Here is a 16,606-nt window from a genome sequence, read left to right on the forward strand (position 1 = left end):
CATAACCTACTATTCAAACATCCTTGATCTTTCAAAAACAGATGCAAAAACCACACTGAAAAACAGGATACACCTGATTAAAAACTGCTATACAGAGCATAAGAAAATTCAACATAATATATGTCTTAAAATAGGCCAACACTCATCTCTCAAAGTACAATTCATCCCCCCTCACTTCAGCCATCCAGAAATCAGACATCCAGACTAAACTAGTTATTTAGTCAAAGGAGAGGCAGACACTTAATATAAGCAAGATAAACCTTTGGGAAATCTTTATCTTGGGTTAAAAGTAAATGGGGTAAATAACGTTTTAAATTAAAAAAGACTGACACAACACAATTGAATCTTAGAATATCTACCTGACTTTTTCAACTTAGAAAAAAAGATAAAAAAACAAAACGACAAATGAACTGACACCGGTGGGTAGGGGTTGGGGGAGGAAGGGGGCAGTATTGTTAGTAGATGTTTTGGGTGGACAAGTAAATGCTTAAACTGGAAATAACACAAATATCAATGTTTGTTTTACTTAAAAATGGACTTACATCCTAATCCCCTAACATCAAAATCATTGCATTATCCATCACTGTTGGACTTGCTGGCTGCAATACTAAAGTCCATTTTTATGTGACTGGGAATCTGACTACACAAATACATAGGTCTTTGTGGACCAGATTTAGAAATTTATTTTGGAAATTTCTGCAATCAAGTGAAGTATCATGGAAGAAAAATTAAGCACTGATGGTTTTATAAATATGGCAACAATAGCATCATTGACAACTAACAGAGTTATAGGATAACAGCGTATATTAACATTTACAAAGGAAAATAAAGAGTAGGTAATAAAACTATGCTGATTCAAACTATGGCTCGCTGATTATTTTGAGAATGCAATATCATGTCTTTATTACAATATGTTGTTCTGTCTCCATTTTCAAATTGATATTGTTGAATTAATTATTGGTGCAACACTAACGTCACCACCCCAGCTCAACGCTCAGCTTGCTCTGAAGTGTTGTACATGTGTGGAGCACATTCAGCTGGAACAGTGTTTTTGATAGGATAGAGCTGAGACATTGCTTTTTAAAGAGAAGACTTACTGAAGTTGAACTCATGACTGGATTCAGGAAATGCTACATTTTTAAAAAACACTGTTTCCTTAGTTTGGAGAGAATTAAATTTCAGCAGACAGTACATACAGCTGATTTCACAGCACATATCTTCAAGTGCAAAAAGTTACCTTTTTATGATGAAAAGAAAGTAGTCATAAAGCTTTCTTATGCCATAGGTATCTTTTAAGAAGAGCAACATTAAAATCAAGCAGAAATGGACAGACCTGTTTCCATACATGGAGGCAATGGAAGAATGCCATCCCTGAGGTTGCCAAGAAAGAGCTAGACTATTAATTGTACTGTGCAAGTACTGAGATCCAGGCATGTAGATCGGGGTGGCTTAGTAACCAGTAATTCTCAGTGGATAAGGATAGATTAGAATCACTTTTTTCAGCCACAGGAACAAATCAGCAGGAAATTGGGAGAGTCGTGAGCCAGAAATTTCCTTGTGGTCACGGTGTATTAACTTTTTATTAATTTTTTTTACACATCTTTTACCAAGTTATTTGGAGTAGTAAATAAAAGAACTAACGAAGATTTGCAAAAGGACCTCATGGTACTAGAAGACTAGATGATAACACAGAAGACAAAATTCAATCTAGAGAGATGCAAAGTGAGCCATTTTGGAAAAAGAAAAAATCCAGTGTTACATATATATGATGGACCACAACAGGCTAGTACTAATCATGGAGAAGATTTTGGGATTATCCTATAAACTTGCTGTGAAAGCTGCAGTTCCATGTTCAGCACTCGTCTGAGAAGAAACACTGTTAAGAATTACATAGATGTGGAAACAGAGAACATCATGAAATACCTTGAGTAACCTGAATAGCATGCACAGTTCTGACCTACCACCTGATGAGCTGGAAGGTGCTGGAAAAGGTATAGGGAAAGTAGCAAGGTGATCCTTTAGGGCTTCCAAACCAGGAAAATTTAAAAAGACCAGAAATAATCAACTTGAAAACAGACACTTGAAGGAAGACATGACAGAGTTCTGCAAGTGGCATGAAGGAAAAGAGGGACTACTGCTCATTTTCTCTTCTGATACAAGAATTCAGGGACAGCAAATGAAATGATCATGTGCGGGTTTCATGGATACTTCTCTACACAACACATAGTTAAGCTGTGAAATTCTTTACCAGTGGCCCCTTTGTGGCCACTTGCTTAGCTGTTAATATTTTTTCATTTTTGTTTTACATTTTTCATTTGTGTTTTACATCTGATAGGCTAGCAGTTGACAGATGCAGTACAAGTACTATCTATTTGATTTGCTGGAGAGTTTATCAGTACAGTTTATCAAAAAGCCATCAATCAAGCTCTCACTTAGAGATACTGGTAAGTGCATTAAACCAATATAAGCAACTTTTAAATAAGATATTTCAGTTCTAGTAGATATGCGGAAGATAACTTCAATTTTATTTTACCTTAATTTTCAATAGCAGCACATGATATTAGTACCAGTAAAATGACAATTTGGAACAACTAATTCAACAATAGGACGTGACACTGTCTACAGTCTCTCTGAAAGCCAGTTACTTAGAACATTTTTTAAAGTATGTTTTCTTCTCTGTAGGCAACATATTAAGTCACAGCATAAATACAAATATGTACACACACACACAATGTGTATTTACACATACAGTAAGATCAGTCTATTGTGGCGGATTAAGGGCACGGACTCCAACTGGGGATAAACAGAAGAGCTTTATTGTTTGCTACAGCATCATCATACACTTTTCTCTACTAGTATACATGCCACTAAGTAAGCTGTGATCGGTGTAGAGGCATTGTCCATGCGCCACTACCGCTAACCCCATTGGCTGCTATCCTGCTGGCTTGCCTTCTTCTCATGTCTAATGGTCTGCACCAGTTTACTTCCCTGTTCTCTTCCTTTACTCTTGTTCAAGGCTCAGGGCAGGAGCTGCCTGAATCTTGTTAACTCTTTCCATCCCTTCTCTCCCTGTTCCTCCTCAGTCTACCATGTAATAGAACCCCTTTTATACAACAGTCATGAGACTCTTGCTTTTATCCCCTCACGTGATTTGTTTATGATTTACTAATTTGCTTGTAAAATAAATACATCTAATGTCCTCAGAATAATCTGGATAAATGAATCGCCACTATTATTTACATTCATGAAATGTATTCACAAATGAATTCATACACATACTTTCCCTCTTCAACTGCTCTGCTTACTAGCATTTAAGTAATAAGTTTAGGTAAAAACAGAGGGTTCTGAAGTTAATCATTCAGTGAGGTGAACGAATCACAGAATCACAGAGCGGTAGGCGTTGAAAGGGACCTTTGCAGCTCATCTAGTCCAACCCTCCTGCAAAGTTCACCTACAGCAGGTTGTACAGGATCACATCCAAGTGGGTTTTGAGTATGTCCAGAGAAGGAGACTCCACAGCATCTCTGGGCAGCCTGTTCCAGTGCTCTGTCACCCTCACAGTAAAATTTTTCCCCATGTTCAGGTGGAACTTCCTGTGCTCCAGTTTGTGCCTGTTGCCCCTTGTCCTGTCGCTGGACATCACTGAAAAGAGCCTGGCCCCATCCTCTTGACACCTGCCCTTTAGATGTTTATAAGCACTGATAAGGTCCCCTCTCAGCCTTCTCTTCTCCAGGCTAAACAGCCCTAGGTCTCTCAGCCTTTCCTCATGACAGAGATGCTCCAGTCCCCTCATCATCTTCGTAGCCCTCCACTGGACTTTCTTCAATAGTTCCCTGTCTCTCTTGAACTGGAGGGCCCAGAACTGGACACAGTGCTCCAGATGTGGCCTCACCAGCGCAGAGTAGAGGGGGAGGAGAATCTCCCTCAACCTGCTGGCCACACTCTCCTTAATGCACCCCAGGATACCGCTGGCCTTCCTGGCCACAAGGGCATGTTGCTGGCTCATGGCTAACTTGCCGTGCACCAGGATTCCCAGGTCCTTCTCCACAGAGCTGCTCTCCAGCAGGTCAGCCCCCAGCCTGTGCTGGTGCACGGGGTTATTCCTCCCCAGGTGCAGGACCCTACACTTGCCCTTGTTGAACTTAATTTGGTTCCTCTCTGCCCAACTCTCCAGCCAGTCCAGGTCTTGCTGAATGGCAGCACAGCCTGCTGGTGTGTCAGCCACTCCTCCCAGTTTTGTATCGTTAGCAAACTCACTGAGGGTGCACGTTGTCCCTTCATCCAGGTCATTGATGAATATGTTGAACAAGACCAGACCCAGTACTGACCCCCGGGGAACACCGTTAGCCACAGGCCTCCAGCTGGACTCTGCACCGCTGATCACAACCCTCTGAGCTCTGTCCTTCAGCCAGTTCTCAATCCACCTCACTGTCCACTCGTCTATCCCACACTTCCTAAGCTTACCTGTGAGGATGTGGTGGGAGATAGTGTCAAAAGCCTTGCTGAAGTCAAGGTAGACAACATCCACTGCTCTCCCCTCTCTATCCAGCCAGTCATGCCATCATAGAAGGCTATCAGATGGATCAAGCATGATTTCCCCTTGGTGAATCCATGTTGACTACTCCCAACAACCTTCTTTTCCTCCACATGCTTAGAGATGACATCCAGAATGAGCTGCTCCATCACCTTTCCACGGGTGGAAGGGAGGCTGACTGGCCTGTAGTTTCCTGGGTCCTCCTTCTTGCTCTTTGTGAAGACTGGAGTGACATTAGCTTTCCTCCAGTCCTCAGGCACCTCTCCTGTTCACGATGACCTTTCAAAGATGATGGAGAGTGGCTTAGCAATAACATCTGCCAGCTTCCTCAGCACTCGTGGATGCACCCCATTGGGGCCCACGGATTTGTGGGTGTCCAGTTTGCCTAAATGATCTGTAACGCAATCCTGCTTGACCAAGCAAAAGTCTTCCTCTCTCCAGACGTCATCTCTTACCTCTAGGGTCAGCGAATCCTGAGGACTGTCCTTAGCAGTAAAGATTGAGGCAAAGGCGGCATTCAGTAACTCCGCCTTCTCTATATCCTCTGTCACCAGGGCACCTGCCTCATTCAGCAGTGGACCCACGTTTTCCCTCGTCTTCCTTTTGCTACTGATGCTCTTGAAGAAGCCCTTCTTGTTGTCCGTGACATCTCTTGCCAGCTTGAACTCCAAGTGGGCCTTGGCCTTCCTTGTTGCACCCGTGCATACTCTGACAACATTCCTATAATCCTCCCAAGTGACCAGTCCCTTTTTCCACCTGCTGTAAATTTATTTCTTCCAGTTGGGCTTTTCCAGAAGTTCCTTGCTCATCCATGCAGGTCTCTCACTTCCTTTACTTGATTTCTTACTCACAGGGATGCACCCATCCTGAGCTTGGAGAAAGTGGTGCTTGAACAGCAACCAGCTCTCTTGGGCCACCCTACCTTACAGAGCCCTAGCCCACAGGATTCCTCCAAGTAGGTCTTTGGCGAGGCCAAAGTTAGCTGTCTTGAAGTCCAGGGTTGCAATCCTACTTATTGCCCTGCTGCTTCCACACAGGATCCTAAACTCCACCATCCCATGGTCACTGTAGCCAAGGCTGTCCCCAATCCTCACATCCACAACCAACCCTTCTTTATTTGTTAGCACAAGGCCCAGCAGCATACAAAGGCAATCCCTCTAAGAGTTTGAGGCATCACTGTCTAGTCCGGTTATCACTTTGCAGAAGGGACACTGCTAAATGGACTAGTAATGTCTATGCTGAAAAAGAACATTGACTTCCCCCACCCCCCATCCCTTTCTAGGTAGTAACTATGCTGGAATTGCAAAACTTTGCTATAGTTTCTCCTGCATCACTAAGGATAGCTCTCTTCTGGGAAGTCTTATGTTCATAGGCAGCTGCTACATGACCTTGTTGATTTTTTAGGCAGTGTATCTGTGCAGCCATCAGCCCTACATAACCTACGCTGGGGCCAGCTATTCCTTGCATTTGGGAAACAAATTCAAACCCATGAAATTAAATGAATATTGGATTTTTAGGTTCACATCTTCTATACTGAATAATTACTTGGGTATTTCAGCTGACCTGGACTCAATTCCAATCTCAGTAAAGTTATCTGATCTTCAGAGATCACCTGTTCTTTCTAAAAATCAAGCCACTTCAGGCTGGTTTAGCTTCAGTATTAAAAATATGGAAAACTTGTAAAACTTTGGGCTTGTGTTTTAGCTTCCATTTGATTTTGCAGCATGGTCAAAAATGAGACACTCTTGTAAATCAGAGAATAATAACTAGTCTTATTCTGTAACTACACAGCCATGAAAAGAAACATAAATGCAATGCCCTACTTTTACTTTAGCTGTTTACCTGTTTGTCTTTCATTACCTGTAGATCACTCAAGATTAATGAATTCATTCTGAGTAAAATAGTTTTCCTAAGTAAATTTTTAGCCACAGAGTGCATTCATTGATTTTTCCCATTTTTGCATTACTGCACATAAAAGCACTAAAGGCTTTTAAAAAATCCACAAAAATTAGCAACGCATTCTTTACAGGCACTTGAGATTCCTACAAAATGCATGACTTCAGTGTTCCAGCAGTGTTTCAAGCTTCAGTTTGAATGAGTTTAAGTCAGTGAATATTTAGCCCCATTTGCAGGACTGAACAAAGGAAAATCTCCCCCCAATTCTATTTGCAAATTTTTAAGTGACAAAGAAGTATTATTTGTAAGTAATAAATAAGTATATCCTTTAGAAATTAATGAGTACTCAATGTATGCAAGTTAATTTATTCAGCATATATGCCAACTTGTTTTCAGTCTGCTAAAGGGTTCATGGCTCTAAACTGTGTGTCAGAGCACCATTTCCTCTTCAGCATATGATTACACAGGCTATAAATTTTCAAAGTGAGAAAACTGGCAAACAACTAACACTAATAGGGTGTCTCCTGTAGTTTGGGTAGTAGTATTCTGAACACTGAGTTAATGCTCCTTAGAATCACACATTAGATCAAGTTCCTACTGAGTATCTTTGTGGAAAGGTGTACACTAACCTGTCAAGTTAGAATTCCCCAATTCTATGCAATGAAAAACTATATAAATGCCAATACCACAAAACCCAGTATCTTACTGCGTACCATTATATAAAAAATGGAGTATGTTTACTATTACCCTAGGCCACTTACGTATTCTTTCCTGAAATGTCAGGCTTAACTGTTTTAAATCTGCCAGCAAAAGAAATGTGCAGTGGCAAGTCAATTATACCATATATCCAAAACCAGTGCAACTCCATCAAACATACCTCCACAAGCCTGCTGGTATGTTCTCGAAATATAGCAGCATATTCCTTTATTTCTTTATCTCTTCCATTTTTAGCAGCTTCAATGAGAACTAAAAGTGGAACAGTGGTATCTAAGAAGGAGTCTGAGATGTGATCTATTATGGCTTTACGGAGCTGTAAAAGAAAGCAGTACATTAGTATCTGCTAATCAGACTGTTTATTAAAGTCTAATGTAATTACTGTCCATTAGTATTTTAGAACATAAACATGTACACACTGTATTTCTGCATTATCTGCAGGATTTTGTGTCTGAATCCTACTGCAGCTGTAATTTATCTATTACACAGAAAACTCCATTGAATTTCAGGGGCAATTTCAATATACAGCTACCTAAATATGCACATTTGTATGTGTGAGTGTATGTGCGTGTACACATACAAGTGCAGATACATAAAACACTTAAAACATGTACTAGTTCTGTTAAAATCAGGGGAGCCAAACAAATACTCTGTTCTTTGATGAACAGCCTAGACTACTTAAAGTATTCCACACATGAAAAATTACTGTTAGACTAAACCTAGTGTGTCTTGGGTATTCTCTCTTGCAGTTCGGATGCTAAGGGAGAAGACTATTTCATTTTACAAAGAAAATATTAATTTAATTATGTTTTTACTCAGGAAATAGTCTGCATCACATGTTTTCATAATTGCAGAATTACCCAAATATTTTCTACCTTGTTGGAAAACCCAGTGATACAGTTTGATTAGCAAAAGGTAATTATATGAATGAGATTACTGATTATGCTACCTGATAATAGGTTAATAGAGCAAAAAGAACTATAAATTAATTTAAATTAATTGTTCTTGAACTTCTTACTTAAATTATTAAAAAAGCGTAACATGCCGCTACAAATTATGTCTCTCAAATTAGGTTTCATGAAAGTTTGTAACTGGCAATTGGGACAATACTTCATCTAAGAGGTTATTTTCCATGTTATAAACCTACACATGGAAGATGTTCATTTCAATCATAGAACACTACAAGAAATATACCAATCGTAACAATACATGCAATGCAACTAAATTATAAAGTTCACTGAATTTCCAACTGCCAAGAAATTATTTTTACAATATATATAGAAGATAACGACCGGAAGAGAAAATAATACAAAAGGCTTTCACACATATTGACAGGTTTGTTGCCAAAGGACGTGTTTTCACTTAGTATTTTGCTCCAATGTATCTATGTGAAAACTCAGTAGAGACTCCTATAGCTAGAAAAATATGAAAAACACAATCTTTTTGATGCCTGTAGGTAGGGCAGTGGACATGCACAGCAGAAATAATAGCAGAGAAATCTGTTGATTATCAAGACAAAGTTTTGGGTATGAATTCCACCACTAGCTTTTGGATAGCCTCACCATCTAAAGCCAGCTTGCATGACTCACCAGGCACATGAGACAGACAAATCTTCCAAAAAAATACAGGTAAGTTTATGTTTGGAATTTTTTTTTGTCTTCTAACTTACATAGCTTACCGCATTAGAATATACTATCTGGATACATTGTATGTTCTCAAAAGTAATTTACAAAGACAAAGCTATGGGCTTCCAATACAAAATTGGATTTTTACTGTCATGTTCACATTTCTAGCTTTATTCAGGCTGAAATTTCAAAAAATAAAGAGATAATAAAAAGTTTTCCTACCAGGAACAAAATACATTGAACCTTCAGTCCTGCCAAGTTACTTGTTAAAATTTCTGTGTTGGAAAAATCAACTGAAGAAAAACAGACATACTCACCTGTTTAAAATTAAGTACGTGAATGTGACCTTAAGGAATCACAGTTTAAACATTAAGGTTTCAATTTACAATAATCAGCAACAAAAAGCTGTGGAACCATACCCATAGCCGATGATATGTTTGGCTTCTGCACAGTCCAGATTGTAGGACTTTCATAGCCTTCATTTATTACTTGAGGACCAATGACCTTAGTCACATTTGTGGTGAGCTTGAAGCATCCAATTTTCAAACCAGCAGCCTAATTTTATCTTTCATCACATAATTCTTTGCTGTAGCTTTTTACTGGTTTGCTTGGTTTAATTAACCTTTCACGTATAAATTATCATTATTACCTTGTTCTAAGAAGTCCTCTATCCTGCAACTAAACAGTGAAACACATCTTCAAAAAGAAAGATAATGTTGTGTCTTTGCTGAATACAAAAAAGTTTGAAATTATGTTCCTGTTTCAGCCATGCAAAGGAATACATGAAGCTGAGATTTTAAAAAATGCTTTGTGTAGCATTAAAGAAGGAAGAAATACAATGCAGAATGGAGAAAGGAAAAAGACAAAAGAAAAAAGGTATATCTGAAGCAATATCTAATTATCTTCATCGTAATCATAACAATAATTTTTTCCAGAACTCAGTAAGTCTGTTTCTGACTGTGGCCACCTCTAGAGCAAAATGCTAAAAGCTAAGTAGCCGTATAGGGAGATATATAAACAAAGAACAGCACCAGTAGTGCTAGTAGGCAATACTAGGGAAGTTATTGTGCTATAATTAGAATTTTTCTCATATTTGTAAATGAAAGAGACACCATCAGAAGAAGGAAAGTAGAGGGAGGATGATGTCTGACAAATTGTTTTATTTTTAAGGTGCAAGGTCTTATTTTTACCCTTTGAGCAGACTGTTACAGAAGTGGAGAGTTTTTGTTTTGATATCAAAGTGCATTAAAAAATAACATAGAAACATGTTTTTTATAAAACGTGGGGCATAAGGCTGTCAAAAACAAACAGTGGAGGGTGGAGAAGAAAATCCCAGAAGCTGTTTGCAACACTATTAAACATCAGTATCCTGATGAGTACAGAAAACTGTGTTTCCCTCTATTTGCCTATTGCCTCACAAGATGACACTGGCAAAAGTCCTGGAAGAACTAAAGATTAATTATTGAGGGATCTCTCTTTCCTGTTTCAAAGCAATGCCAGGAAGGTAATCTCCTTTGTGTTCAGAAAAAGCTATCCATGATGAAGAAGCAAGGGAGAAATATAAGAACATCATCAAGAATAACATTTATTAAAAAAACCAACCAACCAAAACTGCAGAACAACCATAGGAGAAACAACTATGTAGTCCAGTCTTGGTACACTGGGAAACAACTGGGAGGTAAGAACCGAGTATGGTAATGTCTCAGAATTAGAAATTGGAATGAATAGGCAGTTCCTTCCTAACTATTCATACAGCTCTACTAGGCAGGGAAGCAGAGATCTAAGCAAAACTGCACACACACAAATGACATGCGCATCTCTGGCATAATACAAGCAAAAATCAAAACAGAAGAGTTTAAAATCCCCACAAGTACTGGCGAAGTTCCTGAAGTGAGTACAAATAATTTCATTTGAAAAGCTAGAGATTTTTACAACTTGCAGCATACACTGTTCTTGAAGTAGCTACTTTTGCCTTCAAGTCTTGCCAGATACCAGCCTTCCTTCACTTTACAGACTGTGGTCTACAAAGATGTTCCATAGGGACCCATGGCATAACCCACAATCAGGTGGTCACTGGGCCAGCACTTACATGATGGTTTTGTTTATTGTGGACTACACTGAAGAGATTTCAAAAATACAACTTCGTAAGTTTTCATCTTCAACCCCAATTTTGCAGAGGCAATACCAGTAACTGAGTGAAAGCAGAGTACATTGTGCACACCATAGCCCCAAATCCACTATGAGTGCCTAATGTAATACCAGCTATGGTACACAGAATCATTCAAAAAAATTTTAACTATTATAAAAGCTGTAAGGGTAGACCAAATAACAATTTTCATGTTTCTAGTAAAAGTGCTGGGAGACAGAATAATGAATGTTCGTAAGTGAAAGCAAATAAGACTCCACTGCAGTATCTGCAGGCACAGAGCTCACAATTTCATGTTTCCCAGATCAGGAATTAGACATGCAGTAAGCACTCTTCCTAAAACAATTCTTATGCCATTCACATGTATGAACACAGAATTGGAGGAAGAAGTATTTCTCATAAATACCTTCCAGTGGAAAATGTCACAAAGCCAGAGAGCTATTCTGCTTAGAGAAAACTACTGGTTCTAGATAGACTATAAATTGGGCATGATTACATTCAGCCTGAATGTTTTACAAAGTTTATAGAAACACAAAAATTGAATTAGTTAACAGATTTTAAACACTGTAACAGAGTCAGTAAACTGTTATAAGCTAGAGTTTAATTAACTCACAGAAAAGACTAGGACAGAATGGAACAATTCCTAGACAGACTGAGCTTGTGATGCAAGTCACTGAGTGTCTGAGCTAAGCACATTTTTGATGGAATGTGAGCAGAAATTGGACAGCTAGTTAGTTGTAAATACTATATTTGTATTATATTCATCTAATCTTTCAAGGCTTCCCCTGGCTGATTATGGGAGACAGGAAGGAATTCATTCATCATCTTGAAGCACAGGCTGGCTTTTAAGACTGTACACAAAGCTGGGAGGGATATTCTTCCACCAGAGACTTGATAAATAGCCACAGCTAGAGAGAGGATGAAAGCAGCATTTGCTCATGTTCTGTGTAGCCATAAATTTTCCTATAGTTGGTTGGGGCAGCCTGGCTGAAAGAACTACTGGCTTTTTAGCTCTCTTTTCTAAACTGGCGTGTTACATACTTGCGACACAATTTGCAATTTTTCTGAAAAGATGTTCCTTGCAGAGAAAGGATGTAAACACAGCTGATGTCTACTGCTCACCTTCTGCAGTACATTGAAGTTGTGTATTTTGGTCCATGTCTTAAGACATTAGTTTTAGGATACTTGGATGCAAAACGGGCAGGTGGACTGTGGACCAGGTATTCCAAGGACCCTTTTCTGTTGTATGAGTTCTCGCAACTGTAAAGAACTAGACATAGTGACCCAGTGGTCCCTTCACAGTCTGTTCCAATAACCAATAATAATTCAAGCTTATATAAAATAAAAATAATCTTGATGTGCAAAGTACATTACTGATATCTATCTATAGCAAATACATATTTAGACATGTACATATGCAGAGTTTTGCCTATGTACATACATATATTCAGCCAGCATCATTTGGTAGGGTTTTTTTCCCAGAGTTTTGAAAATTTGGATGTCTATATTCTGTGGAATAGTGTAACTATCTTCAGTATTTTTTTAATATAGAAGAAATCTTTATTTTCAAAATGCGGTGCTATATTTTACAACTGAAAATAACAATTTGGAAAAGCGCCCTTTAAGTGTCCTTTTCTACCTTTTCAGTTCCCCAGGTAGCTTACCTGTCTGCGGAGGTCTCTTGTCTTCTTGCACATACTATCTATCGCAACATTCAAGGCATTACTTCTCTCTTTCTTGTCAGTCTGTAAAAAATATGATAGAAAACATAACAATGGTCACTTGTGATCTCTTAGCAAGCAATTTGTGTCCTCAGTTCATCAAAGCATTTCAAAAATTATACACGCTTAAGGATTTTTTCAAATTTTAATATGTTTCAAGAGCTAGTACCACAATATTCACAGAATGCCTATTTGTGGTGTAAAGCATAATCTGCTGAATCAAAACATAGGCTTTACTGCCAGTATATAGGAATGAAATTAAATACTTTTTATTTTCTGAATTGCTGTAATACTCTTTTTGTAGTCCAGGGGTATTTATGGAACAATATTAATATAGTTATTATTATTGATGCCAATCCATTATCACCATACTGATATGAAAAATCACGTTATCCCTCTAAAAGCAATTTACAAATTCAGATGCACACAATGCAGTTTGGTAGTGCTTTAGTCTGCAGCATTCATTATTTTACTCCTGTAAAACAGAATGATTGAGTTTCAAAATGTCCAACATGTTGCAACGCAAACACTGTCAATGAAAACAGACAATCTCTTCATTTAACAGCACATTCATTCTCAGCATCAATAGAAGATTAGGCTCTGGAGATATCTGAGAGGTCTTAAGAGAATCAGTTGCATACTTCCCAAACCATCTTAACTTTTTATTTCTATCTATAAGCAAAGTTCTTATATCATTATTAGCTATTTGAAAAGCGTAGTTAACACTTCTATTGTAACACTTCAGCATTTTTTCTATACGATACTACCATAGTAGTTCTGGTGCCTAGTAGCTGTTTTGAATAATCTTTTTTTCATGTTAATGCAGAAACTGTATGAAAGTCCAAAATGTCTGATGAACTTTGTTTCTCTAAAGCAATCATTCATTACTCACTACCTTGGACTGCTCTTGTCCAAAGGAAATAAACAGTGAAAGTGTCTTTACTCAAAATCTTATGCCAGTACACATTACACTTCCAGGGAAATGACCAGATTCTCATAAATGTTAAAAGAAATAGCTATGTACACTGACCATAATATTTGGGCTTCAGTTAAAGTACAATAGGAAGTCTATATTATGAACATGACTGTCTTGTTTTATAAATCATACTAAAATAAATACTAGTGAAAACAAAAGTAGTAATATCTTAGTAGGCACCTAGGTGCATAACCTTGTTATATGCAATATCTCATACTTCAATAAGAATTATTTCCTTGCTAAAAAAAAATTAGAATCTGTGAACAGAGCAATATGCTTAATATTAAAGCAAAGACTAGAGATGAACAAGAAAGAATTTTTACGTTAAAAGTGAACGTGCAATATAATAAATGCCTTGAAATGATTGGTACATTCTCTATCAACTGAAAGAAGCAATGACTTTAAAAAACGGAGCTTATATATTCAGAGTGACTTAGAAATTTTCCTACTACTTCCTGTTTCTGACATGGCTTACAGTCTCGCAGGGAACAGATGGCTAAACACGAGTCTTGGAGAGAGGTCTGAACTTCACCTTGAAACCTTCAAGGAGTCCCTAAAGGTAGATACTGTCTTTCTGATTCATAGTAATGTGACCATTTCTCATACCAATGCTTGTATAGGACCCAAGTAAATAATAACTCTTCTACTATGTTTTGCAAGCTATTGTCAGCCTTGACAACAAATTGATCCCTTCTAAACTGCTAGTAAACAGGACCAGTAAAAGCATTGTGGATACAACTCAGCTTATGCCTATGCATTTTCAGATGACAGAGATGTAGTTTCACATTGGTACATTCTTTTAAAGCTTTGTATTTAGAGCCTATTTTTCTAAGAAGACAGAATCAATGTAAAATATTGGCATTTTTCTTAAGTCCTCTAGTAAGCTGTAATTTCGAAGGTGGCAACTAATGATACAACTGGTTCTAAGCAAACTGAAGTCTTTGAGGCAGCTAATATGAAATAACCTCACTCAGAGTGTGGCATAAAAATACTGAACATTGAACAAGGAAAAAAAATACTTTATTTGCAAATTCTTAACATAATTGTCAATAGCCAATGTTTAGAAAGCAAACCTAACTATAAATGAAATTATTCTTCTCCTCGTGTTTTCCCCAGGAACTAAATACGCTATAAAATGCAGCCTCAGACTATAGAATATGGATAAGTCCAGAATGTGGGTAACCTCGTAACTGCAGACTCTCATTATAGAAATTTAAAACTCAAAAAGCCACATTACTCTTTGGATAAATCCTTCTTATAAAGATTTAAGTATTTCAAAATTGTGGACAGCCTGTTAAAGTCAGGGGGACAACTGACTACAAAGTGTACTGAGGGAGTAGTCTTAAACATCAATGGCCTTGCACCATATTGTCCAGCTTCTGCAAGGTATTGTCCATTGGTCCCAAGTACCCTTTGAATGCTGAATTACTCCTTTAAGTTAAGTTTATATTCCTCCTTCCATCTCAAATACATACATGACAGTAACAGTCCAAGATCTACACTAGATGATTACACTTCTTAGCAGCTGAAAAATATCAGATTTAATATTTTAAAAGTGTATATTAACAATGGCATAGTAAAACTAAACATGATCTGAACATCTCTATACTATGTTCCACTCTCCAGTAACGTAGCTAACATGTCTGTATTTGCAATACTCTGCATGTGCTTGTCAATTAACATTCTTCTCATGACTGCTGTACTTAAAAACAAACAAGCCTATCCTGAAATAGTTCATTCTTGCACAGGGTGACTGAATTAAGAAAAGGGCTAGGAAAATTATGCACGTTATTCTAGGCTCTGGATTTCAAAAATTAAGCAGTTGAGCTCACTCCTTTCAGTTTCCCTGCACTCAGCTACAGTTTTATTCTGTAAAATATGTGTAATAATAGCTAAATGGCTCCCTTGTGAAGATATTACAAACAATATCCAGCTCCTATTTCAATACATTTTTAACATATGAAACATTTTAGAAGCACTAAGTCACTTTGTTATTAATACGCCATTAAGTGAAAACAAGTATTTTAATTAATGCTGCATAGCCTGAAGATAAATGCTGAGTATTGCCAATAACACAGGCCTATCTATTTCACGCACTAGCAAACAACATTAGTTGAATGACTCAAAAACCACATGTGCAGAAAATCCTTCCTGTCAGATTTTCATTTAAAACAGTACATATCTAAAGGAAGATTCTCAGTTGACACAGATCACCCTATATCCACTGTTTTTAATGGAGTTCATTTATCTCATCAGGGGATCATGACCTTCATGGACATTACAGATCCTTCCGCACTGCAAGGTATATAAATGCAAACTAATATGTTTGCATTAGCTACACAACCTTGAAGGACTCAAGAACATGTGTCCAGTGGAGTCTTTGGGGGATACATGCCAACAGTTAACAGTATTAACAAAGACAGCAGTAATTCTACAACCTGCATACTTCATTGAGTTGAAGAGAGAGCTTAAACAAAGGAATATAGTTACTCTGATAAGGTTTTTAATTTCACTTTGTTTATCCTTCTGAAGTGCTACAGATGTGTGCACTGTGTCTCACATCTGAAAACTGATCAGTAGATTATTAAGATTTGGGCAGAACTACTCAAGTGATCATCTGTCTCTTCAAGTACTGAGGCTAATAGACATGTGCTAAATTTATAAAAAAGGATACAAGCAGTCATAGGTATTAAAACAATAAATACTATTAGTATTCACTGAGTGAATCAAAGAACACCCCTCCTTTAGCCAGAATCAACAATTCAGTTACAACATAAAACTGAAGTACTCTCATTAGCAGGACTGAAATAAAAAAAGTGAAATGGAGCCAGTTTATTTGTCTATGTACTGGAGGTAAAGTACACACAAGGATTTACTGAAATCTTGCAAGGCCACACTCCTTGAGGTCCCCTTACAGTCATCAGGGAAAGTAATCACTTTTGCATCACCTCTGAAGGTCCTGAGCCTCTACTTGCTATAGAGGCTGGTGAGAGA

General features: G+C 37.8%; 1 protein-coding gene across 4 annotated transcripts in view; it reads right to left on the reverse strand.

The window, feature by feature from the left end:
* CTNNA3 (catenin alpha 3) overlaps positions 1-16,606 on the reverse strand; it is a 536,681-nt gene that overhangs the window by 213,029 nt on the left and 307,046 nt on the right. For all 4 annotated transcript variants that reach the window (XM_086467518.1, XM_086467519.1, XM_086467521.1 and 1 more), the window contains 2 exons: positions 12,580-12,660; positions 7,308-7,460 (listed from right to left, as the gene is read on the reverse strand). In XM_086467518.1, coding sequence (XP_086323644.1) covers positions 7,308-7,460; positions 12,580-12,660 — 234 coding nt within the window. The remainder of the gene's footprint in view (positions 1-7,307; positions 7,461-12,579; positions 12,661-16,606) is intronic.

This window comes from Leptosomus discolor, chromosome 6 (genome assembly GCF_034619465.1).
Source record: "Leptosomus discolor isolate bLepDis1 chromosome 6, bLepDis1.hap2, whole genome shotgun sequence".
Lineage (NCBI taxonomy): Eukaryota > Metazoa > Chordata > Aves > Leptosomiformes > Leptosomidae > Leptosomus > Leptosomus discolor.